The sequence below is a fragment of the Ornithorhynchus anatinus genome, chromosome X2, assembly GCF_004115215.2.
Source record: "Ornithorhynchus anatinus isolate Pmale09 chromosome X2, mOrnAna1.pri.v4, whole genome shotgun sequence".
In the NCBI taxonomy this organism is placed as follows: Eukaryota; Metazoa; Chordata; class Mammalia; order Monotremata; family Ornithorhynchidae; genus Ornithorhynchus; species Ornithorhynchus anatinus.
The window spans coordinates 19,336,350-19,364,316 of record NC_041750.1 but is presented as its reverse complement, the minus strand read 5'-3'; the positions used below and the strand labels follow the sequence as shown (position 1 = coordinate 19,364,316).

General features: G+C 43.7%; 2 protein-coding genes across 7 annotated transcripts in view; one reads left to right on the top strand and one right to left on the bottom strand.

The window, feature by feature from the left end:
* Window positions 1–14: 14 nt before the first annotated feature.
* On the top strand, window positions 15–6,363 carry ABITRAM (actin binding transcription modulator). Its single transcript, XM_001513803.5, has 6 exons — window positions 15–155; window positions 305–356; window positions 4,845–4,974; window positions 5,319–5,395; window positions 5,471–5,540; window positions 5,621–6,363. Exons 1-6 carry the CDS (start codon window positions 86–88, stop codon window positions 5,759–5,761), a joined length of 540 nt encoding a protein of 179 aa, XP_001513853.1. The 5' UTR covers window positions 15–85; the 3' UTR covers window positions 5,762–6,363.
* The window catches only part of LOC100083193 (alpha-catulin), a 110,164-nt gene continuing 84,477 nt past the window's right edge, over window positions 2,281–27,967 (bottom strand). For 3 of the 6 annotated variants that reach the window (XM_029053033.2, XM_029053035.1, XM_029053038.2), the window contains 8 exons: window positions 18,808–18,858; window positions 18,556–18,713; window positions 16,689–16,737; window positions 13,396–13,452; window positions 13,161–13,280; window positions 9,707–9,790; window positions 9,519–9,603; window positions 2,281–2,385 (listed from right to left, as the gene is read on the bottom strand). In XM_029053033.2, the coding sequence (XP_028908866.1) occupies window positions 2,303–2,385; window positions 9,519–9,603; window positions 9,707–9,790; window positions 13,161–13,280; window positions 13,396–13,452; window positions 16,689–16,737; window positions 18,556–18,713; window positions 18,808–18,858 (687 nt within the window). In that variant the 3' untranslated portion in view covers window positions 2,281–2,302. Of the gene's footprint in view, window positions 2,386–7,546; window positions 9,247–9,307; window positions 9,604–9,706; window positions 9,791–13,160; window positions 13,281–13,395; window positions 13,453–16,688; window positions 16,738–18,555; window positions 18,714–18,807; window positions 18,859–27,967 lie in introns of those variants that run through there. The other 3 variants (XM_029053031.2, XM_029053030.2, XM_029053037.1) reach the window with 3 other exon arrangements.

The window sequence follows — 27,967 nt, the reverse complement described above, 5'->3', positions numbered from 1 at the left end:
CCCCTCCCCTGGCATGCGCAGTGAGAGGAGGGCGGGGCGGGCGTAAGCAAGCGCGGCGGCCACCGCCTAGCATTTTGGAGGCGCAATGGCTGGACCGTCGGTTTCGGAAGCCCCCTCGCTGGTGGATCGCTACTTCACGCGTTGGTACCGAGCAGGTACAGGCCGGGGTGGGGCGGTGAAGCCTCCTCGCCGGGCGGGCCTGGGGGCGCGGGGGCCGGCGGGGGGCGCGCACCCCACGCGGCTTTGCTCCGAGCCGTAGCGTACCTGCTTATCGAGGTATGCATCCTGCCCCTCTCTTCTCCAGATGTGAAGGGTCGCTTGGGCGAGGACCACTGCATCCTGCAACACTCCAACAGGTAAGCGCGCCAACACTAGGATTAGGGCGGAGTACGGAGGTTGGTTTGCTTTTTTAATGGTATTTATTATTATTATTCGTGATAATAATGATGGTATTGTTTAGGCGCGTACAATGTGCCAAGCACTATTCTAAGCTCCGGGGTAGATACAAGGTAATCATGTTGTCCCACGTGGGGCTCACAGTCTTCATCCCCATTTTACAGATGAGGTCACTGAGGCCCAGAGAAGTGAAGTGACTTGCCCAAAGTCACACAGCTGACAAATGGCGGAGTCGGGATTAGAACCCACGACCTTTGACTCCCAAGCCCGGGCTCTTTCCACGAAGCCACTGTGTGCCAGGTACCGTACTAAGCGCTGGGATAGATGCAAGATAATCAGGTTGGACACAGTCCCTGTCCCACATGGGGCTCGTAGTCTTAATCCCCATTTTACAGATGAGGTAACTGAGGCACAGGGAAGTGAAGTGAATTGCCTAAGGTCACACAGCAGACAAGCAAACAGTTGGTGGAGCTGGTGTTAGATCCCAGGGCCTTCGGATTCCCAGGCCCAAGTCCTACCCACTGGGCCTCGCTGCTTCTCCAGTTAAATTTGGTGGGAAGGTGGTTATTTGGGACCTTGCCACCACTCCTATAGAGGTGCGGCATCGAAAAGATTGGAATAGCAGCGCATCCCAGGCCGGGTGATTTTTATTCCCCCACACCCGTTTGGGGAGGCTCTGCAAGTGTCTACAGGTTCCTGCACGGAGCACGAACTGCCTGCGCGTCCGCCCTTTATTTTTGTCTATTTACATAGTCCCACCCCTAGTTGACAGACAGCTCCACCCCGTCTCTCCCCGCCGGCAGGGATCCTTCACTGCCTGTTATAGGCAGCTCATCAGTAGTGGCTGTCATCAGAGCCAGCTGCTTGAAGAACCTGCCATCTTGGGCTCAGTGCACCAGTGCAGGACCACTCACCCTCAGGCCGAGTGCCGGGGAGTAGGAGAATGGGTGTAGCACCCTGTGTTGAAGCTGTGGGGCTTTCCCCCCCAAGGAGGCATCCTGAGCTCCCTGATGGGTGAGTGAGCCTATGTCTCAAATCTTACATGAGCCAGAGGATTTCCCCCCTACCTCCCCCCCCCCCACGACTGGAGGTGAGGCAGCATGGCCTAGTGGATAGAGCCCGGGCCTGGGAATCAGGAGGATCTGGACTCCACCACTTGTCTGCTCTGTGACTTTGGGCAAATCACTTACCTTCTCTGTGCTTCAGCTACCTCATTGGTAAAACAGGGATTAAGACTGTGAGCCCCTTGTGGGATGTAGACTGCCTTCAACCTGATTAAATTGCATCTACCCCAGCGCTTCGTATAGAGCCTGGCAGATGGTAAGCACTCAACAAATACCATAAAAAAAAGAGGCCCACACAGGCCAGGTGGATGGCCACCACCCCTCACCATCGGCCAAGCTGTCTAACAGGCCTCAGTGGAGTGTAGAAACCAGATTGTAATGGGTCAGACGGGGAGTTGGAAGAGAGGACGAGGAGGTAACGGGTATATACAACCTTTTCCTCACATATGGGCAGAATTGGGAGCAGGGAATGGATGCTAGCTGGAGGTGCAGTGCAATTCAGAGATGGTTATGTTAGTATGTGGAAGATTTGAGCATGTTTGGAGGCAGTAGAAAAGGAACCATTGGAATGATCGGTTGAAGGTGGCAATAATTGGAATATTTAAGAGCACTGTTCTAAACATTGGAGTAGGTAGTGTTATCACTGTGGTATTAAGTGCTTACTATGTGTCAAGCACTGTTCTAAGCACATGGGCCTCACAGTCTAAATAGGAGGAAAAGTGGATATTTAATCCCCATTTTACAGATGAGGAACCTGAGGCACAGAGAAGTTAAGTGACTTTCCCAAGATCACACAGCAAACACCTGGTAGAGTTGGGATTAGAATCCAGGTCCTCTGACTCCTAGGCCCGTGCTCTTCTCACTCGGCCATGCTGCTTTTCACGGGCAGATAGGACACAGGTTTTGTCCCACGGGGGTTCACAGGCTGAAGAGGGAAAACAGATCTTCAGTCCTCATTTTACAGATGAGGGAACTGAGGCACCGAGACTCTATCAATCAGTGTATTTATTGACTGTGTACTGTGTGCAGAGCTGTGTACTAAGCACTTCGGAGAGCACAACAGAGTTGGTAAACACGTCTAGCCCACAAGGAGCTTACAGTTAAGTGACTTGCCCAAGGTCACATTGCAGGCAAGGGAGAGCATGGGAAGAGGGTGGGAGCAAGTGTCTTTAGAAGGTGAGGGGTGTCAAACACACCAGTAGAGGAGCTAGATTTTTACAGCTGGTGATAAATGGCTGAGAAGGATGAGTGGATCTTTGAGAGCTCACTTTTTTTTTTAGCACTTACTATGTGTCAGACACTGTACTAAGCACCAGGGTAGGTCAAGTTGATAAGGTCGGACACAGTCCCTGTCCTGCTTAGGGTTCACAGTCTTAATTCTTTATTTTATAGATGGGGTAACTGAGGCCCAGAGAAGTTAAGTGACTTGTCCAAAGTCTCACAGCTGACAAGTGGCAGAGCTCAAATTAGAACCCAGGTCCTTCTGACTCCTAGGCCTGTGCTCTACCAACCAGGCCATGTTGCTTCATTTGAATATTCAGCTTCAACTACTCCCGCTAGGCAGGTGACTCTTAAATTCTTTTTATCTTGCTCTATATTGGAATAACCCTACCAGACATATTAAAAATGGAACTTGTCTTTCCCATTTACCGCTGTTCCACAATTCCTTTGTCTCCCTATGCCCATTCTTGTACAATCACGTTGAACAAGTTATATACCCCTGCTGCCTCCACTTCCTCTCCTCCAACTTCCTGTTTGAACCTCTACAATCTGGTCTGAGACTGCACTATCCAAAGTCACTCTTAACCTTTTCTTTTACACTGTAGACCATTCCTTTCTCCTGGAAACTAACCCCGGTTTTACTGACATTCGTCTCCTGGTTCTCCTACACCTCGGACCACACCCCAGTCTCATTCATTCACTCGATCCTATTTATTGAGCGCTTACTGTGTGCAAAGCACTGTCTCTTCTACTGGTTCTTCTCCCACCTCTCACTGCCTTTCAGTGACCCTCAAAGATATATTCTGGGTCTTTTTTCTTATTTTACACTTACTTCCTCGAAGCATTCACTTGCTCCCGATTTCAACTACTGCTTCTCTGAGGATGACTCGGCTAGCCTGATCTCTTCCTTCTTCAATCTCTCATTTCGTCCTGCCTGCAGGACAGCGCAATTTGATGTCTCGCTGGCTCCTCAAGCTCAGTGTGTCCAAAACCGAACTCATCTTCCCTCTCAGATCCTCTCTTCTTCCTTTCAATTGGTAAATGGTATTTATTGTGCACTTAATGGGTGTAGCACCCTGTACTAAGCACTTGGGAGAGTGCATCACAACAAAGTTGGTAGACATAATCCCTGCCCACAGGGAGCCTACAGGGGAAGATGGACATCAAAATAGACTGGGGATACATGCCACTACCATCCACCCTGCTCATCTTTGCCCAGCAATGTTCTTACTCCATGTTACTTCAGGCCCCACATGAGCTGTTATCAAACAGTAGTATTTATTGAATGCTTATTGTGTGCAGAGTACTCTACTAAATGCAAGGGAGTATACGCTAGAGTTAAAAGGCACCATCCCTATCCTTAAGGAATTTAATCTATTGGGGGAGAGACCCAATGTATCTTCTGGTTAGCTCCAGCAGAATCTTTCTATCTCAATATGGAAATTGCTCGGGGGCGCCGGGGGCACGGGGAGACCATAGTAGGAATAGTAATATTATTTGTTAAGTGCCTCCTGTGTGCAAAGCACTGTACTGAGCACTGGGAGAAAATACACAGGTGGGAATTAAAAACAGTCCCTGTCCCTCACTGGGCTCACGATCTAAAAGTTTAAGTGTGGGAGAAGGGATTGGAGACTGACACAACAGGAGTGATGAAACATTAAAACACAACACAAATAGACAAAAGAGGCTCAAAGTCTAGACGGAGATGAAGGAGTTCAAGAGTGTACGGGAGCAAGTCAGGAGCAGGGACCCATCGATGACAGGAGGGAAGGCGGCGGCAGTTGCACCGTGTTTTTCTCAGCAGTGATGGGAGGGTCTCAGAGCGCACGGGAGCAGTTTTATCCCTGTGGTAACCGCTGCTTTTCTCAGAGGTGACGGAAGAGGAGTTGAACAGTTTCCTACCTAAGCAACCCCAGCTCGGTTTTGTTTGCCTTTCCTCCCTTGGCTGCTTGAGGAGTGGGGGGCAAGGCTGGAGGCGGGGGACTGTGGTGGCAGTTCCAAAGTTGAGGGAATAGCTTGCTCCTCCTGGACCAGTGGGAATCACCACCCCACCGTGGCTGAAATGGACCAAAAATCGAGAAGGAAAGAGGGCTGCGAAGAGGAGAAACATTCCTTTCTATTACTGCTGATAATGAATGACATAACATTTCTTTTTTCCTTTAGGCTTTGTGTCATCACACTAGCAGAAGCTCATCCCCTTCTTCAAAATGGAAAAACAATTAAAAGTGTTGACTATCAAATCAGTGCCCATTGTAGCAGGCTCCAGAACAAGGTGTCGGGGAAATCCAAGCGGGTGCGTATCTCTTGAAATCCATGTCGTTAACTCTCAAGTACATCAAATGAATTCTCACTTTGGATGGTAGAAATGAAAGAGAGAGGAAAGTGCTAGAGGTCAAAGGTCCCAAAGGGCCAGGGGGTATGTTGTGACCTTACCTGGCCAAAGGGACCCCGGGATGAGGCTGCTGGTGTCGAAAAGCATTTCGGTATTGCTAATTTTCAGTTGGTGGAGTTTATCTCTACCAAAATTCAGTGATATGATAGACATCTAAATTACTTTGAAATTTAAGTTAGAATATTTATTTCATTTGAAGATTAAATTTTAAAGTACTTTCATTTTTATTCCATTTTTGTACCCAGGGGGCTCAATTTCTAACAGAACTGGCCCCTCTGTGTAGGATATCGTGTTCAGATGGAGAGGAATATACTATATACAGGTGAGTTGATCTATAGACATCTAGCACATACAAAAAGGCTTTTTTTAGTATTAAAACTGGATTTTTTTTTTGTAGCTGTATAAGAGGGCGATTGATGGAGGTGAATGAGAATATTCTTAAAAGGCCATCTATTTTGCAGGAAAAGGTAAAAAGAAATGCCATTCTTTCTCATTATTTATCCATCCCATTTTTGTGCCTGTGTTGACTGTCGGGTTTCTTTTTTAGCCAGCCACAGAGGGATACATTGCAGTTGTGCTACCTAAATTTGAAGAAAGCAAGACCATTACTGAAGGGTTATTAAGCCAGAAGGAGTATGAAGAAATTGTGGTTAAACGCACTAATGCCCCAGTGGTGGAATGCTGTTAAAAAAAAAAACAACAACCCATCCAGAGGTCTTCCTGAGGTGAAACTAACTTCCAAAAAGGGAAGCTGCTTCAAGGAAGGGTTCACTTTACCTTTTTTTTTTTTAAATGGTGTTTAAGCACTTACTTTGTGTCAAGCACTGTACTAAGAGCTGGGGTAGATACGAGATAATCAGGTCAGATACAATCCCTATTCCACATGGACTTCCCCAAGAGTTGTAGATAAAGTAACTTTTCATTGTATATGATAACTGCAAAATTGAAAAGCAACCGTGAATTTCTCACAAGTGGTGCTAAATCTGCACCATTATTTGCTATATTAACTTATGAAAGGAAATAGCTTAGTTTGCTTTATGGATTATTATATAATGCAGCTGTAGGAGAGCAGTGTTAGTGTCTAATATCACACATCTGATTTAGTCATGCAAATTTTTTTTCTTCAGAACTGACTCAAAAACCAATCCTGGATTATAATTTTTTAAGATAGAAACAAATCATGACCTAACCATAGGACTTTGCCAGTCAGTCTTTTTTCAAAATCAGCAAAAATGAAAGCTAATACCCCTTTATAATCAAGAGTATTAAAGTATTGCAACTTTTTAGGTGCATTTGTTGAAAGCATTTCATATATATATATATACCTATATCTACGGAGTATTTCCAGTAGTTTTCAGCACTGGTTAAAAGTGCCTTTCATACAGTGGTCAATCACAGTTATTTTCCAAGGAAGTGCTTTCCTTCCATTCAGGTTTAAATGTTCATTTTAAAAGCTATGTTGACACCTTGTCGATGTGATAACAGTAGTTTGGCTGCAACAAGAACTATTCACACCCCCCCTCTTTTTTTTAAAAAAAATAGTGTTTGTTAAGCACTTACTATTTGCCAGACACTAAGTGCTGGGGTAGATACAAGTTAATCAGGTTGGTCACAGTGTAATCTCCATTTTACAGATGAGGTAATAATAATGATGATGGTATTTGTTAAGTGCTTACTAGGTGCCAAGCACTGTTCTAAGCGCTGGGATAGATACAAGGTTATCAGGTTGTCCCACGTGGGGCTCATAGTCTTAGTCCCCATTTTACAGCTGAGGTAATTGAGGTACAGAGAAGTAAGAGACTTGCCCAAGTTCACAAAGCAGAAGTGCAGGAGCCAGGACTAGAACCCATGTCCTTCTGATTCCCAGGACCGTGCTGGATCCACTAGGCCTCGCTGCGTCTCAATCTATTATTGTTCTTAGTCTAAGCGAATTAATTTCACATGTCATCTATGAGATATATTTTTGGGGGGAGGGACTTGGAGGGGGGAGAAGGGTTTCAAGTGCCCCCTCATCCTGGTATGGTGGGATTTTATGTATTGAGAAACTGTTTAAACAAGAATCAGAACTATGACCCAATAATAATAATGTTGGTATTTAAGCGCTTACTATGTGCAGAGCACTGTTCTAAGCGCTGGGGTAGATACAGGGTAATCAGGTTGTCCCACGTGAGGCTCACAGTTAATCACCATTTTACAGATGAGGTAACAGAGGCACAGAGAAGTGAAGTGACTTGCCCACAGTCACACAGCTGACAATGCCCCTAGATCAGATCTCTAAAAGTAAGGCCACTACTGGATTCAGCTATTCGTGCAGTCACCCCAATACTGTCTTCATGTATGGCTATAGTACGTTTGGAGAGGCAGCATAGCCTAGTGGACAGAGCACAGGCCTGGGAGTCTACTTTGGCCTCTACCACTTGTCTGCTGTGTGACCTTGGGCAAGTCATTTCACTTCCTCTGTGCCTCAGTTATCTCATCTGTAAAATGGGGATTAAGACTGAGCCCCAGGTCCGACAGGGAATGTGTCCAACCTGATTAAAGAATCAGTGATGGCTATCCTAGTTGTAGGATTTGATGCACACCCATTATGAGTTCAGAAACTTGTCATATTTCCTCACAGCCACTCTGTTCTGACTGAAGAATCTGAATCTTCTTAACCTCTCCTCCTGGAACCCAGCCCATCCCTCTTGTCATTGTGGTTGTCCGTTTCTTAGCCCATCACTTGCTCTATTCTGTTTTTCCTAAAACACAGGCAGCAAGTCCACTGGTCCCTGTATTCTAGGGCAGGATGAACAGTTTCACTTGGTAAAAATGGCAAACACCACAATTTCACCATCCACTTCTTGATGGCAGTCAGCATTTGGCCTTTCAGTTGCCAACCTGTATTAAGCCAACAGACTCAAAGATCTCTTCTAAGTTGTGATTCAGGCTAGTTTTGCCAGGGTTTGTGGTGTTCCTTAGATTGCTCAGACTGAAACATCTGCCATTTTTCAACCCACTGACTCAGGGGTTTCTTCATCTATGGGATACTTCACTGTCGGCTCTGCTCCCTCTTGTTTTTGTTTTTTTCTCCCCCCGCCCCCGCAACCAGTCACAACATTGATCCCTGAAAAGGTCCCCCTACTAACACTTCTCTGGCTGCTACTTGAAAAAACACAATTAGCCTCTTGGCACCTGTCTACTGCCGAATGTGAAAGACTCTGGCATGCTGTAATGAGAGGTAGTGTTTAAGGTTGAGGGCACAAGTTCTGGCCCTTCTGAGCTTGATGGGTGGAGAACAAGGCTGATTTAATCCTTAAATTTAGTGAGGCAATAGACTGCTATTTTATGCCTAAATTGTGTTGGGTCAACAGTTGTTGCAATGGGAAATAAAGAATTTAGGGGAAAGGTGGCTTCTATCAACCTAGGTGAAATTTAACATGTAATAGAAAATGAAAAACCTAAAGTGAATTTTTGTACTTCATTTTGTTCCATTCTGGTTAATAGTACCTCACTGGAAACCAATCTGCACTTCTTCAAATCAGTGTCTAATAAACAATGAACTTTAAATAGTTGCAACCTGTCTGTCACCTTTATAAACTTTATAAGCTAATAAACTGAGAAAAAGGTTGCCACAAAAATCCTGTCCACCTGCTTAAAATGGCATTGCTGGCACCAATTCACACCTTGTCAAAATAACTATCTTCCCTTATTCTTCTTTCTATTCTATCCAAATCATGTAAGGAAAACACACATGATAGAAGTTATTGTATTCAGCATTAAAGTCAGAAGTGGGAATGGAGTTAGGCAGAGGGACATCCAGCTGTTCTGCCCCGGTTTTGTGCAAATCATTATAATGATGCTTTAACAGTAACCCAGTTAGGGTTCCCAGAATAAACCATTTCCATCTCCACCAGTGATTATATGGTAAACCCTTTCATATTAATAAAGAAATGTTTGAAGCTTTTTGAAACAGTAGCGAATTTCCTACACTGACATTTTAGTTCACTGAAAAAACACTGAAATTCCTCACTGAACAGCTTTTCAAAGATAACCAGCTTACTATCTTGACACAACATAATTTATCTGAAACAAACCAGATAAGATGCTTTGATAAAACTCCTACAGTTACATTCAGCACATCTTCAAATATCCAGTTTCTCAGCAGCTAACATCTTCAGAGCAGCATCTTTTCTTAAATGACAGAATTAATTGTAAAGTTTAGAGAACAAAGTAACTTAATGCTAAAGTGACATTTGATAGGTGTGCCAGGTGTCTCAGTTTATTTCAACAATATACTACCTCGTGAAAAAAGCAAGTAAACAACTATAAATATCAGAAGACTCCAATTCATTTTCTAAATTACTGAATATCTGGGGTTATGAAAGCTTATTTACTTTCTAAAAACGTCAGCTTTGCTACATGGTGTTCCAGAGATTTGATTTCAAAAACATCTAGAGTTTTACCATTCATCTCTTCATCTGTAACTGCTTGCCACCTGTTTTCCTTCCACAGCTGAGGAGATATGAGACAACCACTTCCTGCTTTGCACTAAAAGAAATAATTTTATAAAATGGAAAAGTTGATTATTTTCATCTGGCCCTTCTATGTGTTCAAATGTTAATATGAATATATGATGGGAAAAGTGACTCACCTTCCGCAGGAATTTGCTGCATAGAGGGAAAATGTGGGCCAATGCTGCCATTAAATCTTTTGTGTTTAAAAAGCACTTTTCAACCTAAGGATAAAAGGATAATGTAGTACAAAACAATCAGAATAGCATTTCCTATTCATTAAAATCATGGACTCCAACTGTAAAAGACTAAGAGAAGCAGCGTGGCTCAGTGGCAAGAGCACAGGCTTGGGAGTCAGAGGACCTGGGTTTTAATTCCAGCTTTGCCACTTGTCTACTGTGTGACCTTGGGCAATCCACTTAACGTCTTGGTGCCTCAGTTACCTCATCTGGAAAATGGGGATTGAGACTCTGAGCCCCACGTGGGACAACCTGATTACCTCGTATCTATCCCAGTGCTTAGAAAAGTGCTTGGCACATAGTAAGTGCTTAACAAAGCTTAAGGAAGGCTTTAGATAGTCCTGGACTATTGGCAGACTGTAAACTCGTTATGGGCAGGGATCATGTCTGATAATTCTGCTGTATTCTCCCAAGCACTTAGTACAGTGCTCTGCACGTAGTAAGCGCCAATAAATAGGACTGGTTAATTGATTGGCATGATATTAGGGTGGTGGTTGATGTAGCTGAATGTCCAGGAAGGCAGTCATCGCACGGTTCCTTCTACCGCCCTGTTTGCCATTGTCAGGGTTGAAATCGTAGACCTGATGAACCGTGGTTTTGCTCAGAGTTTGATGGAATTTACGATGGTCAATGTGTGGTCATTACAGGAATCATGAGGAAAAGGGGTTTAGATGAGCGTAAATTGAGACAACTGTGACAGACCTATGGCTTTGTCTACATTCACGTAACCATAACTGGGATTCTCTAGTGGCTAGGAAAAACAACTCAAAGGCACAGTCCCTCAATCTCACTTCAAAGGAGAGGATTACAAAAATCAATCATATTTACTGAGCACGAACTATGTGCAGGGCATTGTATTAAGCGCTCGGGACAGTACAAAATGTGCTTTTTTGACAGCTTGTAAATCTTCCAATCAAAATCCCATTTCCCTCTTACCCTAGCAGTCTGCTGGGATTCTATCTTGGGGGTTTGAAATAGCCAGAAAACATCCATCAGGATAAGAGAAAGGATTCTGTTTGACCAGGATGGTTGGAGGACCCATGTCCCCTCTGTCTTCATGGAATCCATCCTCAGGGATAGGGATAGACCACCTGGGGGGCCTAATTCCCCTCTACATTCCTAACTTTTCCTCGAGTTCACTGTGGACCTCTTCTTGTCAGTACATTAATCCAAATCCATCCAACCTGCTGCTATGTTCTGTTTCCAATTTTTCACTTGTATTCCAACTGCTGTGAGGTGCTTCCTTTTGTTTGCAATCTGCCTCCTTATTGCGTCAGTGGATGCCTTTCATTTTGTTTTCTATCCAGTATTTGGCTAGCCTTTTTAGCAGTTATGTCACATTATACTCTGTCTCACCTACCTGTGACTTATTTTAATGTCAATCTCCCTGACTAAACTAAGCTCAATCAATCAATGGTATTTGAGTGCTTACTTATGTGCAGGGCACTGTAGTAAGTGCTTGGAAAAATACAAGAGTTGATAGTGATGGTTTCTTCCCACAAGGAGCTTACAGTTTATATTTAATTATTTATATTAATGTTTGTATCCTCCTCTAGACTGTAAGCTCACTGTGGGCAGGGAATGTGTCTGTCATATTGTACTCTCCCAAGCGCTTAGTACAATGCTCTGCCCACAGTAAGTGCTCAATAAATATGATCAATTGATAAAGATGGTAATTGAAGCCATGGGAGCAAATGAGTTCTCCAAGGGAGTGGGCGTAGATGAAGAATTTAAGGGGACCCAAGAGCTGAGTCTTGAGGGACTCCCAGTTAGAGGATGGGAGGCAGAGGAAGAGTCCTTGAAAGAGATTGAAATGAGTAGCCAGAGATATAGGAGGAGAACCAGAAGACTGTGAAGCCAAGGTTAGATAATGTTTACTACAAGGGCTTAGTACAGTGCTCTGCACACAGTAAGCACTCAATAAATACGACTGAATGAATGATGTTTCCAAGAGAAGGGATGATCCACAATGTTGAAGGCTGCTGAGAGTTTGAGGAGGATTAGGGTGGAGTAGAGGGCATTGGATTTGGCAAGAAGGAGGTCACTGGTGACCTTAAAGAGGGCAGTTAAATTATTATTAGAACAAAATCAGTTCTAGGAGCAGCGTGGTCTAGAGCCCAGGCCTGGGAGTCAGAAGGACCTGGGTTCTACTCCTGGCTCTGCCACTTGTCTGCTGTATGACCTTGGGCAAGTCACATCCCTTTGCTGGGAATTACCTCATTTGTAAAATGGGGATTAAGACTGTGACCTCCACGCTGGGACAGGGACTGTGTCCAACCCAATTTGCTTGTATCCACCCCAACTCTTAGTACAGTGCCTGGCATATAGTAAGCATTTAACAAATGCCATTATTATCATTATTATTAGCCCCGGGGGACTCTACCATTTACATTTCTCTGCCCTCAAGAATAGCTGCTTGCCCCTATCATTTGTGACATTGTCTTTTTGTCAGTATTCGCTCCCTGACAGAACATTCCATCCAATCCCATTATTATTTAGTATTGTAAAAACCCTTTGGTGTGGAACTTCACCAGGGAACTTTTGAAAATCTGTATATATTCTACCCACTGGTTCACCTTGGTCTATATGCTTACTGATGCCTATAAAGAACTCCAGCAGACTAATGAGGTTGAGTTTCCCTTGGGATTATCTGCTTGAGGTTCTGCTAGTCACTAGGGATATTTAATTGGGCTTGTGGTGACTTGGGGACACGGCCCTGCCTTTTAGTTATGTAACTGAGTCTGGGAATTTCCTACCCACAATAACCACTTTAACAGCACATATTCTTTTCCATCGTTCGGTTTCAATATAACTGGATTCCCTCGGGTGCTGTTTCCTGGATCGTAGCAAGGGCAGCACGTATATCAGTGCTGAAACGGGCTGGAGGGAGGAGAAGAATCACTCCCTAGCAGAAGCCTTGGATACAATTCAGAAAGCAGGAACAGAAGGGGCATATCTATTCTTCTCCCTGGGGAAATGCCAACCCAATTCCAAGCAAAAGGGTTGAAAGACTCCACCGGAAGGCTCACCCAAGACTCAGGGTGCTGTCAAATGGCAGGGTAATGGATAGAAGGGACTAGGAGTCATACCTGGGCAGTGATAGAAAGAGCAGTCCAGGGGAGTTTTGGGGAGGAGAAGCAGAAGGGTCAGTGGAGGTTTGAACTCAGAGAGCCCAGCTCTACCTTCTTGCTGACTCAATCTTTAGCCTTCAAAGCTCTCTTGAGCCAGCTCTCTCCCCAGACCTTCTGAGGAAAAGCCAGGATTGGCCCAAAACTATTTACAGATAAGAGATGAAAACATGAAAACCAACTGACGCTCCTCCATTTAGACATCCCTCCAGGATCCCATTCTTTACCTTTGTAAATGAGGTGGTTTTTCCCTGAACAGGTGCCTTAGCTATTAGCTGGAGCTGCTGGCATGTTGGTACTAGCTTGTTTACCTCCAGTAGAAGAAAAGGCTTGCCATCATCTTCTAACTGAAATACAATTTATGAAATTTAAATAATCTCATGAGGTATCAAGTTTCAGTCCAAGTCCTGGCTGAGAAAATGTGAAGACAGAGCCTTTTTCTTGCGAGCAAGCATTTGGTACCTGATTTGATAAAGCATGGAGGGATGAGGCGAGCTTTAAACCCTCTGAAGCAAAAACCTAAAAAAGGAAAAAAAATGATTTCGAACAGCAATAAAATATTTCAAACTTTGGATTTCAAACACCGATTAATTGTAACACTAACAGCTGTCTTCCCTCCCTGACCACCACTTTCAACCATGCTCACATCTCCCCTGTACAAGCATGCCTCACGATAAAGTCAAGATGGGTTCCCTGAAGATGTGGATGTATTGTAAATGGCTACACTGTGGGCTTTGTTTCCCTACAGACTTACATATAATTTGTTAGAGGTTCCATTCCATAAGCCCCCATCCCTCTACTATTCCTAGGGACCTCAACCCCTTCATGGCCAACTCCCCTTTCACCAACCTCCACTGGTTATTTTTAATTTATTTTTGTAAATCAGGGAGAGTTCCTGATTTACCCTTCCCCATAGTCCCTTCCAGCAGGAGAGGGGCAGAAAAATGCTTATTGTGGTTCCCATTCTGCCTCCTGGCTGCAGATGATGGGGGAGATGGCTCTGTTAGATCCAGCTGCCTCACTGCTCTCTGACTAGCTCTGATGGACTCTATGCCAGTGGACTTCTGCACTTAGTTTGTGTTTGACCCCCGGATACCTCAGAAGAACCAGGTCAGCGGACAACATCCCTGTGCCACCCCCTTCCCAAGGCTCTCTGCCTCGGTTGGCAGCTGCAGGGATTAATCATGCTCCCTTGTCTCCATGGTGAGTGTTGGCTGCTGCTTAAGAGAGGCAGGAGTGGGAGGGAGATGAGAACTTGATTGTCAGCCCCTCTTCAATGGATTGTTTTTTTAAAAAAATGAGGGGGTTGGGAAGAGACATTTGAGGAAAGGGCTGATTTGGGGACTCTGAAAGAGGAGGAGAGTGACTCAGAACCAGGTGGAAGGGGAATGGAGTCGCCTGCGGGGGAGTTGGGGGTCACAGGGAGAGAGGGAAGTGACTTTCCAGCAGCAACTGGATGTTTTCTGGGGTGCATCTTATGGATTCTGGATTACATCGGCAATTAGTGTGTGATATCACTCCATATTTTATGGATTCATTCAATAGTATTTATTGAGCGCTTACTATGTGCAGAGCACTGTACTAAGCGCTTGGGATGAACAAGTCGGCAACAGATAGAGACAGTCCCTGCCATTTGACGGGCTTACAGTCTAATCGGGATTGTGGCCTTTTGGAACTGGGAAAAGTACAGAAAAAACTCTCTGTGGATCAGACTGCAATTTCCATCAAGGAAATTCAGTCACAACCTAAATAAGAAACTTTCAGGAGCTCATCTTTGATATGCACATGCATACACGTATGTGCATTCACGGGTATAAAACCAACACAAACTGATGCAATCACTGTGCAAGTTATTATACTGCTACTTACACCTGCACATGGCACTTGTACTCATAGGCAATTTGACATTTGCCTTTTACAAAATGTAAGCCTAGAGGGTCAAAGAAGCCAGGCTCCAGGAGGTGTCTTTGATGCCCTTCTATTTATTCCCTACACTCAAATCCAACTGTGACCATCTCCTCATTATTGCTCAAATCTGTCCAACCCCATCTGTCTCTACTGCTAATCTCCCTCCTGCCATCAGGCAAGGTCCTCTGCCTACCTTCTCGGGCCTCTCCTCGGATTAACAGGCACTGCAGCAGCATTCAGTGGACATCACCTTCCATGCCTATCTCTTCGACTCTATCACTGCACTACAACCAGCTCTCCATGGGATCCCCAAAACACCCCAGCTCAAAACCATGATTCTTCTTTTGGTAAGCAGCGTGGCTTTGTGGAAAGAGCACGAGCTTGGGAGTCAGAGGTCATGGGTTTTAATTCCGGCTCTGCCACTTGTCATCTGGGTGACTTTGGGCAAGTCACTTAACCTTTCTGTGCCTCAGTTACCTCATCTGTAAAATGGGGATTAAGACTGTGAGCCCCACGTGGGACAACCTGATGACCTTGTATCTACCCCAGTGATTAGAACAGTGCTTGGCACATAGTAAGCGCTTAACAAATACCATCATTATTATTATTATTCTTTCCTGAATCTTCCTAGTTGGCTTTCTCTGCCTACCTCCTTCCACTGTCCACAGAGCACCCACCTCAGCCAAGCCAGCTTCCTGGCATCCCCTCACAATCTTCCCTTTCTTATCCTAGCTTGACCTTTACTCGTGGAACTCTCCGACCTCTCCTGTCATAACAGCTACTCCTCGTGTAACATGTGCCACTCGGGGTTAACCCACCTGATCTCCAAAGCTAGATATGAAATTGGTTCAATCCAATCCAGGAAATTGGCTGAGAGGAAGTTGAGACAATGGTTGTAAACAACCTGTTCTGGGGGTTTAATGGGGTGACGGAGAGCTGGGCAGGTGGGGGGGACATTTTTGGGGAGTTCTTACCTAATGATTTTGATTTTGTCAGTAAAATAGCAAGGTGGGGGGGAGAGGACACTGGGGGTCCAATGAGGGAGTTAAAAGTCCGCAATAGTTGCTATGGGCAGCGGGCATGGGAATCAAAAAGAGAGGAGAAATAGTGTTGCTGAGCAGAGGAAAGGGTAGAGTTCGTTTTGAGGTGGATGAGATGGGCATGGTGCCTGGATTTCTATCAACTGTGCTCTATGGCACGAGTGCACGAGCGGAGGAAGCATGCTACGGAGGTGACCCAAGGCTGGGGTTGGAGGTATGAAAACAATGGAAGGACCGGGTGCATGCACGAGGTTGAGCTGGGTAGAGAGGGATCTTCCAAGGGTCCTGTGTCACTGTCAGACAGAATCTGAGCTGGAGGGATGATTGGTTTTGATCCAGTAATGACATTTATGTTCTTAAATTATGTTTTTTCAGTATTCTGCTCTCCCCAGTACCAATGTGATGTCAGACAAACCTCATTGAGCCTTGTATTTTTGATGAAGAGCTAAGGCCCATTTACTCTGACTCGTAAGTGATCGGGCTCTCATCCCGGCTCACTGAACGGTCACTTCAGCCTTCAATCCTTCCCACTTCCTGCTTCTCCTTAATCAGGCCTCGGGAGATCAGGAAAGACTGTAGCTACAGGGTGTTTCTACCCTCCTCTACTACTTTTACTCCCAGATATACCTGATTTCAACTGACCACCCTACTGGGGCCAGGGCAACTATCATCTCTTCCTTGGCCCCAACAGGGCACCCTTCACCCTCCCTCAATACACCAAGCCTTTAGAAAGTTTGACAGACCACATACTCCTAGCAAAATAGTTCATCAGTTTTAAGATGATTGATTGTTTCCTAATCCGCTTACCTCTGCTTGGTTAATTAAATCCTGAGTACTCTTCAACAACCCTTCTCCTCTAGGGAAAAATGAAAAAAATTACAACAGTTTACTATATTGTGCTAAGTGCAGAATTGCTTCATGCCTACTTAATGTTTTACTACATTCATATTAGTAGGGAAGCAGCATGGCATAGTGGATAGAGTATGGGCCTAGGAGTCAGAAGGTCATGGGTTTTAATCTCAGCCCCACCACTTGTCTGCTGTATGACCTTGGGCAAGTCACTTTACTTCTCTGTGCCTCAGCTACCTCATCTGTAAAACAGGGATTGAGACTGTGAGCCCCACGTGGGACAGGGACTGTGTCCAACCCGATTTGCTTGTATCCACCCAAGCACTGGCACATAGTAAGCGCTTAACAAATACCATAATTATTATTATATTATGGGTTACATAGGCACTCATATGATTAACCTTTTTAACGATATTGAAAAGTGGAGTGTCCCTCAACTTTTCTGTTTTATCTTCTGAATCTATGGATACTAAAAGATCAGAGTCCTCCCTTAGTGACCTTAGGCTGCTCCTGGCAGGAAGTCAGACTCTGAAGAGGTTGCATGCTATGTTGTTGCAGTGTATGCCCACAGCAATGCAGGACCTGACCCCTAGAGTGAACCAAAGGGTCTGACATACTGCCCTGGAAGAACTGGGCTAAGTTATCCTCCTTTACTTCAGAAAACATACTACACATGAAGAGCAATTTAACAATGCTGAGAATCCAACCTGGCCTGGATTTTATGGTTGCTTACCTTACTAGGCTTATTACACAAATTAAGGCTGAGCATTTCCAAAACTACACATTCTTTCCTGAAAGTTCAAGCAAAAAGGCCCCTTGTTGGCTCTCCAATTACTGGGGTGGACAGTCCCCTTTGCCTGGCACATGCCTGCCTCAGTGCACTGCTTTGAAGGCCCTCTCTGCTGCCAAGGATCTGAAGATACTCACTTCCCACTGTTCTCCAAGGATATTTTGACTTCACTACAATTCTAGACTTGGAACATTATTTCCCAGCAAAACAGACGAAACTTTGTTTTTCCTCCCAAGGTATGTAGTTGCCAGATTATGAAAACGCAGATGATGCAAATGAGAAGCAGCAGTGGCCTTGTGGCAGGGAATGTGTCTACCAACTCTGTTATATTGTACTCTCCCAAGCCCTTAATACAGTGCTCTGAACACAGTAAGCACTCAATAAATGATTGATTGACTGAAAGAGCATGGGCCTGGAAGTCAGAAGATGAAGACCTTTTTTATGGTATTTGTTAAGTGTTTACTATGTTCCAGGTACTGTACTAATAGCTAGGATAGACACAAGCTAATGAGGTTGGACACAGTCCATGTCCCACATGGGGCTTACAGTCTCAATCTCCATTTTACAGATGAGGTAACTGAGGCACAGAGAAATTAAGTGACTTGCCCAAGGTCACACAACAGACAAGCAGCGGTATATTGCTTGACGTAGTAAGTGCTTAACAAATACCACTTATTATTATTATTACCACCTCAAACATTCTGGGAAAAGTGGAAGCTTAAGATCTAATCGTGATGCTGCGACTACACCCAAAGGAGGAGGAGAGACTAGGGTTACATCACAGACTGATTTCACCTCCTCTGTCTGAGCCAGGCTCTATTGATCCAGCAACCCTTCTGACCACATATTAGGCCGTTGGCCTTTTCTCAGCTTTAGCAAAAAAGAGCTGGTAAAGACCCCTCTTTTTATCAAACCTTTTCTTTTGAACTTCATAAGTGTTTTAACAGTGACCCATTTGTAATTGCAAAATAGACATTTCTCTCTGTGGCTGAATATTTTTTTCATTTAAAATGGTGAAGCATACAGAATATTTACCTAGAAAACAAATACATCGAATAAGCCATGTTAGATAGGCTCTGTCCATGACGAACAATTATCTCGGTCTCCTGGTCCTCCCATTTCTCAGCTTCACAGTCTACAGCTGATGTGAGCAATCGAAGTTCAAGTCCAAGTTTTGCTATCTTTGCTTGTTCCTAGAAGTTGTAGATTTGTAACACAATGTCTTTTTCATTTTTAAATTCTGAATGCATGTGAGCACCAACTGATAAGAAAAAGGAAAAGTCTTACCTCAGAATCAAGTTTGACAGGCTTTAAGGATTTCAGGTTTGCATTATGCTTCTGTTGCAATAAAAAAGTTGAAAAATATTTTAAAAAGCAGTTCTTACTAACTCCTGAATAAATAACTGCAATGAAACACCCAAAATATACTCTTTTGGAACAAGTAATTTACAACATTATTGAAGGTTTGAGGTAATAATATTCCACAACTATCAATCAATCACTAATATTTACTGAGCTGGTGCTTACTGTATGCAGAGCACTGTAGTAGGTATTTGAGAGAGTACGATACAACAGAGTGGGCAGACATGTTTCCTGTCCACAAGGAGCTTACAGTCTAGAGAGAATTACATTATAAATAAACTGGGTCTTCTTCATTGTCACTATTATTAATCTGTGATTCCATTCTTTGAAACCTTCCCCCCCTTGATAGCTCAATTGCAGCAAGCTAATTTTGGCAAGAGTCCTCCCTGTCCCCAGCCAATTATAACAAATTTCACCATGGCGAAGTACTCAGTACAATGAAGTTTTATCAAAGCTTCAAGCAGCTGTCCATGACTACCTTTCCAATGCTACCATAACAAATCTAGAGTTGGAAGGGACCTTGAGAGATCATCTGGTCCAACCCACTGCCTCCAAGCAGGTGAACTAAAACTCCTGACAAAAAATGTGCAGCAGCCCCACCTCAATAATCAGTGACTCATGGCCATTCCAAGGGCCTTTGGAAAAGAGAAGATTCCCGAGAGTATATCTGTTCACCCCTCCCTCAGCCCCATAGCACTTTTGTACATATCTGTAATTTCTTTATTTATATTAATGTCTGTCTCCCCCTCTAGACTGTGAGCTCATTGTGGGCAGGGAATGGCTACCAACTCTGTTGTATTGGACTCTCTCAAGCGTTAGTACAGAGCTCTGCACACAGTAAGCATTCAATAAATACGATTGTTTGATTGTTGTGGAACAGGGACTGGGCCCTGCATTTTTGTTGAATTGCTCAAGGCCTTAGGACAGTCTACTACACTCAGCTGATGCTCAATCGTGTTTATTGAGTGTTCACTGGGTACAGTGCACTATTCTAAGCTCTTGGAAAGCGCAAACCAAGCAAGTGGTATATTACCATCATTATTATTATCACCCTCTAATGTAAGACAGACAAGTATTTACAAACCGAGTAATCAAAATAGCTTATTGAATGTTCACTTGACTACACAGACATAAAACATACAAGTGCTGAGGAAGTAGGTACATAAATGCTAGAGATGGCTGAATGGGTTACATGACTTGGGATGCTGGAAATTTTTCCGGGAAGGTATGTTGAAAGAGGTAGGCATTCAGGAAGGCTTTGAATATGGCAAGGGGTGTGATCTAATGGATTTGGGTGGGAAGTGGGAAAAGGGGAGAGTTCCAAGCTGAGGGAACAGTGTGAGCAAAGGGCTGGAGCGCAAAGTACAGAAAAAAGGCTCTCTTGGAAGGAACAAAGCAAGAGGGATGGGAAGTGGTGGGTTGGGAGAGCAGATATGCAAGATGGGGTGAGTTGGTGCAGAGCCCATAAACCAACTGTGAGAAGTTTAGCACCATTACTACTCTAAGGTAACTGGAGTCCCAGGCCATATATGGATACCTGTCATGGCTCATTTGAATTCCAGGAAATGTCTCAATCTGCCATTTAGTTTTCCCCATGTAGCTACTGTCAAAATTTCATTTAAATTTATTTTTGAAATTATAACGATTTGTTTGTTTCAAGACACAGACAATTGTAATAGAAATATTTGAAACTTTTTTAGCATATTTCCATTGTAAAGAAAAGATGTTCCAATGAAGGGACCCTCCCTTCACTGAATTTGGTTGTAATGGGATTTCACAAATAGGCAAAACTATGTAGAGGATAAAATTACTTAAGAATCTTTGATCTCCAATGGAGGATTTACTAGCATTAAATTATACTTTAAAATTTGATCCAAGAGCACTTTAGCTGACTGAAAAAAACCCAAAAAACAACTTTTCTTTTTTAAAGTAGAAAAAAGGGTAATTGAATTGCAGGAAAAAAAAAACCCAGACCACAGTCTGAAACAACTTTGATACTTCTGCAAGAAATAAAAATGAATGCCTCAACAATCCAACCTGATTACAACTAGAAAGAGGGTATAATTTAGACTGTTTTAAAAGGAAATCTGTTATAGAAATTAACTTTTGAGTGTTGACCAAATGTCAAAATAAATTCCTGAACTAATCCTGGCTCTGCCAACTGACTGCTGAGAGAGTGTGGACAAGTCATTTAACTTCTCTGTGCCTCAGTTACCTCATCTGTAAAAGGAGGATTAAAACTATGAGCCTAATGTGGGACAAGGACTGTGTCCAATCTGATTAGCTTGTGTCTATCCCAGTGCTTAGTTCATGCCAGGCACACAGTAAGCACTTAATGAATAACAAAACAAACAAAAAACACCCCACTAATTCTAGGCTAAAATTCTTCTCTGTTTTATGAGCAATGGAGAAGCACTCTGCTCCAGGGCAGCTCAAAAGCACACATACTGCAGTTTAAGGGTAGTAGACAGAGCCATCACCCAAAAACCTCTCTTTGGAGAATAGAAGTATATGTAATAAACTTGTCCCTGGATGTTGCTTGCACATTTTAAGTCTGTACAAAACTCATGGGGAACTTGAATACTTTTACAAACACTGGGGGAAATAAGTTAGCCCCAGTAATCATCATGATCAAAATATATTTGGTAGAAAGCACCTAAAATCAATTTACATGCCCTAGTCCATGATAAGTTTAGTCTACTCAACTCCTTTAAGCAAGTCAGCTAAAATTGTCAAGCCCAGAGCTGAAATTTGGCTGTTTGGTCTAATTAGTTGATGGTTTCTTAAATCATACCGTTGGAAGCTTAAAAATTGAGAATAAGATCTTGGGGAATTTTGCAAGGTATATTAATACTAACTTTATAAAATAATGTTTGTGTCCTCAATTTGGGGTTTAAAGGGGGAATAATAATAATTATTGTGGTATTTGTTAAGTGCCTACTATGTGTCAAGCATTGTATTAAATGCTGCAGTAGATACAAGATAATTGGGTTCCACATGGGCCTCGCAATCTAAGTAGGAGGGAGAACAGGTACTGAATCCCCATTTTTGAGAGAACTAAAGCCCAGAAAAGTTAGGGGTGACTTGCCCATGGTCACGCAGCAAGTAAGTGGGATTAGAACCCAAGGTCTCTGACTTCCAGGCCCATGTTCTTTCCACCAGGCTATGCTGCTTCTAAGAATTTTACGATTGGGACAGAAGACATTATTCACCTAGCCTCCATTTTGTCAAACCCACAAGAACCTGACCCACCTCCTCCAATTATTACCAATGCCCATTTCTGTTCTTCAGCTGTTTCCATCTTTGCGGATTGCGGCTCATCCTGCCACAACCCTCTCCCCTCCGCCTATCAGAATCCCTGTCCAGACCACATCTTTCACTCCCCCTTTCCTCCAGCTGTCCTACTATTAGTCTTCTAAAAATTTCCCATGCTGACATTTTTTGGATGGAATGAACTGGAAACAAAGGTGTGTTCCTTCTATTTCAGCATATATGTGCAAAAATAGGATTCTTTTAACATCTGAAATGATCTCTTCTTGAACAGTACCAGCTGGTGATATGTCACACTCAGAGAGTTTATACTCTGTGCTCATAATCTAACACATCAGAACAGTTTGTGGTCCTGGGGCTGCCCCGTACTACCTAGTCATTCAATAAAGAAGCAGCGTTGCCTAGTGGAAAGAGCACGGGCCTGGGATTCAGAGGACCTGAGTTCTAATCCCAGCTTCGCCACTTATCTGCTGTGTGATCTTAGGCAAGTCACTTAACTTCTCTATGCCTTTGTTTCCCCAACTGTAAAATGTGGATTCAATGCCCATTCTCCCTCCTACTTCACCCAAGAGCCCCAAGTGGGCCAGGGACTTTATCCAACCTGATTAACTTATATGTACCCCAGTGTTTAGAACAGTGTTTGACAAATAGTAAGTGCTTAACAATAATAAATTTAAAAATGTTTCTCTCAATAAGCAAGTTTCACTGAGTAATTTTAAGAAGAGGGAGGGGACAGACCACCTGTCAAGCATCAAGGGACATCCAGGATATTCCAGAAAACACATATGTGAGGGAAGGTAATGTCACAACAAGGAGGTACTCAGCTTTTCTTTTGAAAAGCTGCAATTCAAGAGGAAAGGGCAAAAGGATTAACTAGAAGTGCAAGTTAGGGGTGTGGGGGGAAGGAAGGAGACATGTGCAGGTTCAGAAGAGTGAAACCTGAGCTCTGTAGGTAAAGGGCAGCTAAAAAAGGAAACTAGTTACTCCTTGCCCTCTACCCTACAATTCACAAGCTTCTAGAAGGGACAAGGCATCTCTTGTTAGACTAATCTTTCAGTTCTAAGGAGAATCAAATCCTGCAACTCCTCTGGGGGCTAGAGAGTGAGGAGATAGCTATCTTGCCTCAAATGTATTTGGCCATATTCCCTGGTACTTATCTCTGTGGTTGGCACCACCTTTTGGATAGTTCTCAGTTGCTTAAAAGGAACATGAGAGGAGATGTTTCCACTCCTCACTGCCTTGTAGCTGAAGAGTCACTCCGGGCCCAGAATCCATCTCCACTTTCATCCTCATGGCCAAGGGCCTCTCAGAGGGTAGTGGGGGTCTGTGGTTGCCCAGGGGTTATGGCTGGCAAGTGTAAGGAAGGACCCTGGCACTTGCTAAACCACTTCATAACGCCTTTCCCACTCAGAGTCCGAGTCTTCAATGTTTTCCCAGTCCTCTGCCTGAAGTCTGTATCCTGGCCATGGTAGGACAGAAAGAAGGGGGTGGTAGTGAAGAAGAAGCAGACTGCCCCAGTTCCCAGAGGCTCTCAAAGAATGCAAGAGGGTTTAAGTAGACGGAGGAAAGGAAGTATTAAGGTAGAGCAGAGGAAAGGCAAAATGCTATTACAGCTGAAATGTAGAATAAGAAGGAAAGGGGAGATTTCAGAATCACATGCTTGAAGTACAAAGATGGCAATATTTCTGCCAATGGTCAAATGGGGGAGGGAGAATAGATGAGAACTAAAAAAATGAGGTGTTCTGCCTTTTCCTTATGGAATATGAGATGGCAGAAAGACAGCCAGGAAATTATGTTGGATAAAGAGACAAATATGAGAACAGGCAGAGAAGTGGCAACTTACATTGTTCACGTAGACAAAAACACCCAGGGACAGACTTTGGAGGAAAAGCTGGATAAGGGTAAAGATGACAGACCTCAGGGAAAGATGGGAGATGAGAAAGAAAACCAGAAGAGACACAGAAACCTGGGCTGGAGTTAAAAAAGTGAATATCCACTGAAGCAAATAACTAAAATGATAAAAATGAACACAAGATCAATGGATTTGGTCAAGAAGTTATTTGAAGACTTTAGAATGTATCAATTTTATAGGCTTAGCATACCCAATAATAGAAAGATTGTTAAAAACTAGAGTGAAATGCTAAAAGCTTATCAAACCACTTGTATAACTCCCTTGAAGATTTAATACACATGCATACACAAGTAGCTAAATAACTTTATTCAAACTAGTAATCCTTTATCCTAATCAATTGGCAAAGACGGTATTAATACACTGAAATCCTACCTCTTCCTCTTCTGGTTTGTCCAGTCCATACTTGATTAATCAAAAATATGCAACTCTGGATTTTTAAAAAATGGTATTTAAGTGCTCACGATGCGTCAAGTGTCAAACACTGTTCTTAGCACTAGGATGGATACAAGTTAATCAGGTTGGACACAGTCCCTGTACCACATGGGGCTCACAGCCTAAGTGGATAGTTTGGAGTAATCTCCTTCAGCTCGCAGCAGGTACCCAGCAAGTTGGGTGCTTATAAAAAAGTGGAATGGATTTCTCCATCAGCTAAAAAAAGAGTCATCCCCCATTAATGAGATGCAGCTACTGTTCCCATTTTGCAAATATCTCATCCCCCTTTTCCGCTCTTGTGACTCAACAGCTTCACACTACTGAGTATCATATTCAAAGCCCCTGGAAAGTCTCTCTGAATTAGAAAGGTTCCAGATTTCTAAGGAACCAGAAAGGTTCCACCTGAGTCCTATGTAAAGTCATTCATCAATCCCCACCAGCCAGTCCCATAGCTGGTGTCATCCCCAATCTGACCTGCCACCAGCTTGGCTGCTCCAAGTTGAGATGGCTCAGGGTTTTGCTCCCTGCACTCCCACAACTCCCACACCAAACAGCTGGCTCCTTGATTCCTTCTTCCCACCCCCCAAGGGCTAACTTCCCCCCCATCTCCTCTGCTATTCTCTGATCAAGTGCTGCTTGCTATTCTTCCAAAGCTGCCTGGGCTCTTTCGTTCCCAATACTCCCCCCAGGGTTAGTTCCACCCTATGTGACCCTATTCTAATAACTACATTGTTTCTATTTCATTGAAATCAACATAGGCAAACTTGCTACCTATGACTAGGCAGAATGATGTGGATTTTTCAGCCCTTTCCAGTAACTTGCTGCCTTGCTGGGTTGTTTCCTTCCCAGCAGCCAGAACTAGGAGAAAAGAGATTTGAAGTATTGTTCAAAAAGAGGATTAGATAAGAAAAGGCAACATGTTGCAGATTCAGCTGGGAAAGGCAATCAGAGCCCCCCCCCCCCCCCCCCCCCGTTAAGCTCCCTAAAACAAGACGACAAGACTTGGGTTATATACTTCTTCATGGGCCTCCATTTCCTTTGCTAGCTTTCATAAACCCAAACCTTGGTTTTCCCTTTCCCTACTTGAGAAGAATTACATCCTGATGTTGTGCAAAAGAAACTGAAAATTATTTACTATGTTATGATGGCAAATGAGGTAAACCCTAGCCAAGAAGCTGGAGGCACTGTATGTCACAGACTCTCAAAAGGAACCTGGGCCTCAAATCTCCTACCAGTAAGGAACAGCCAAAGAGTAGGAGCCATGAAGAGTTATAGTATTTTCAACATCACAGGGAAGCTGAATAGTTTTAGTATTTCTGATTCCAGGGACAGGTCATTTCTATTTGTTGAAAGAAAAAAATATATCAAATATCTTTGTTATCACAAAATATGTTTGCCAAAAGACATTTGAATTTCAACAGCCAAGAAACTGTGAAACTCACACAGGCTGTGAGCCCCATCAGGACTCTGTGCAACCTGATTATCTTGTATCTACACCAGCTTTCTGTAAAGTGCTTGCACATAGCACTTGACAAATTCCATCATCATTATTATTATTATTATTATTATTATTATTATTGTTACTGTTATGAAGACAGAGCATTTGGATCTATTTGGATTATTTGGTCACTAGCACAATAAACTCATTTATAACAAATTTTGAGCCAAGAAAAAGCCACCATAATTAAGACTGGATTAACAAAAAAAATTGCATGATGAGACCCCAGTAATCACAACAAAACAAAACCAATCAAAACTTTGTTAGACTATGTTTTCGCATTTAAAGCTACAAATTTTCAGTTCTCTCAAAAGAGGATCATTAGTAGTGCATCACTTGGACAGCAAGAATGATATATGTAAATTATCTGTTAATATCTGAGGGAGATGGGGGTTTTTAGCAGCCAGTTAATACACTCTCCTCCCTTCATCTCTCTCTTTGATGGGGAAGATTTATGCCATCCAAGCAGAAATGGGCTCCTCCCATCTTTACCCTCTTCTATAAACTCTTCTCACCTCCAAAGAAATCACTGGGGGCTGCAGGTCCCTTTAGGGCACCTAGAGTATAATCTTTAGGATGCCCCATGGAAGGTATCCTGAAGCATCACAGGGGGTTGGGGCAGTGATACGGAAACACCACAATTACCCTTGGATGCCGATCGCAATCTGGCCTCCACCTCCTCCACTGCCCTCTCTAATGACCTCTACTCCTTCTCCTCGACCTTTCAGCTGCCTTTGGCACTGTAGACTACCCACCTTCTCCTGGAAACATTAGCAAAGCTTGACTTCACTGAGACCATCATCTCCTGGTTCTCCTATCCCTCTGGTCACTCCTTCACAATCTCTTTCATGGACTCCTCTTCTGCCCTTCACCCTCTAACTGTGAGAGTCCCTCAAGGCTCAGTTCTGGGTCCCTTTACATTCTCCATCTACATCCACTCCCTTGGAGAACTCATTCACTCCCACAGCTTCGACTTCCACCTACATATGGATGATTTCCAAATTTACCTCTCCGGCCCTCACCTCTCTCCTTCTCTGCAGGCTCACAATTCCTCCTGCTTTCAGGACACCTTTACCTAGATGTTCTGCTGACACATCCAACTAAACATGTCCAAAACAGAACTCATCTTCCCACCTTCTTCTCCCCTTGACTTTTCCATCACTGTACACAACACCACCACTATCCTTCCTGACTCAAAAGCACATAACCATGACATTATCCTGGACTCCTCTCTCTCTCTTTTCAACCTGCATATTCAGTCTGCCATCAAATCCTGTAGGTTCTACCTTCACAATACCATTACATTCCTCTTCATCCACACTGGTACCACGCTGATAGAAGCACTTATAAGATCCCTCCTTGACTACTGGATCAGTCTCCTCGCTGACCTCCCTGCCTCCTCTCTCTCCCCACTCCTATCTGTACTTCACTCTGCTGCCCAGATCATTTTCTAAAATACCATAAATAAAGTCCACATCTCCCTACTGCTTGAAAACCTCCAACCATTGCCCATCCATCTCCACCAGCAGAAATTCCTTATCATCAGCTTTCGGGCATTCACTTGATCAGCTCTCCCCATCCTATCTTACTTCACTAATCTCCTACTACAACCCAGCCCGCATGCTTCACTCGCCTAACAGCCAACCTTCTCACTGTACCTCGATTTTTATCCCATCACCGATCCCTTCCCCACATCCTCCTTCAAGCCTGGAACGTTCCCCCTTCCTTCATATCTGACAGACCACCATTCTCCTCATCTTCAAAGCCCTCCTATCTCTTAGAGACCTTCCCTAACTGACCCTTCATTTCCCCATGCTATTTGCCATCCTCTCTATGTCACACATGGGTGTGTACTCCTTAAGCACTCTGATCCTCCACTTTCAGCTCCACAGCACTTATATACATACCCTAAAACGTTGCCATTTCCCCTATCTACAACTTATTTTGACATCTGTCTCCCATTCTAGATTGTA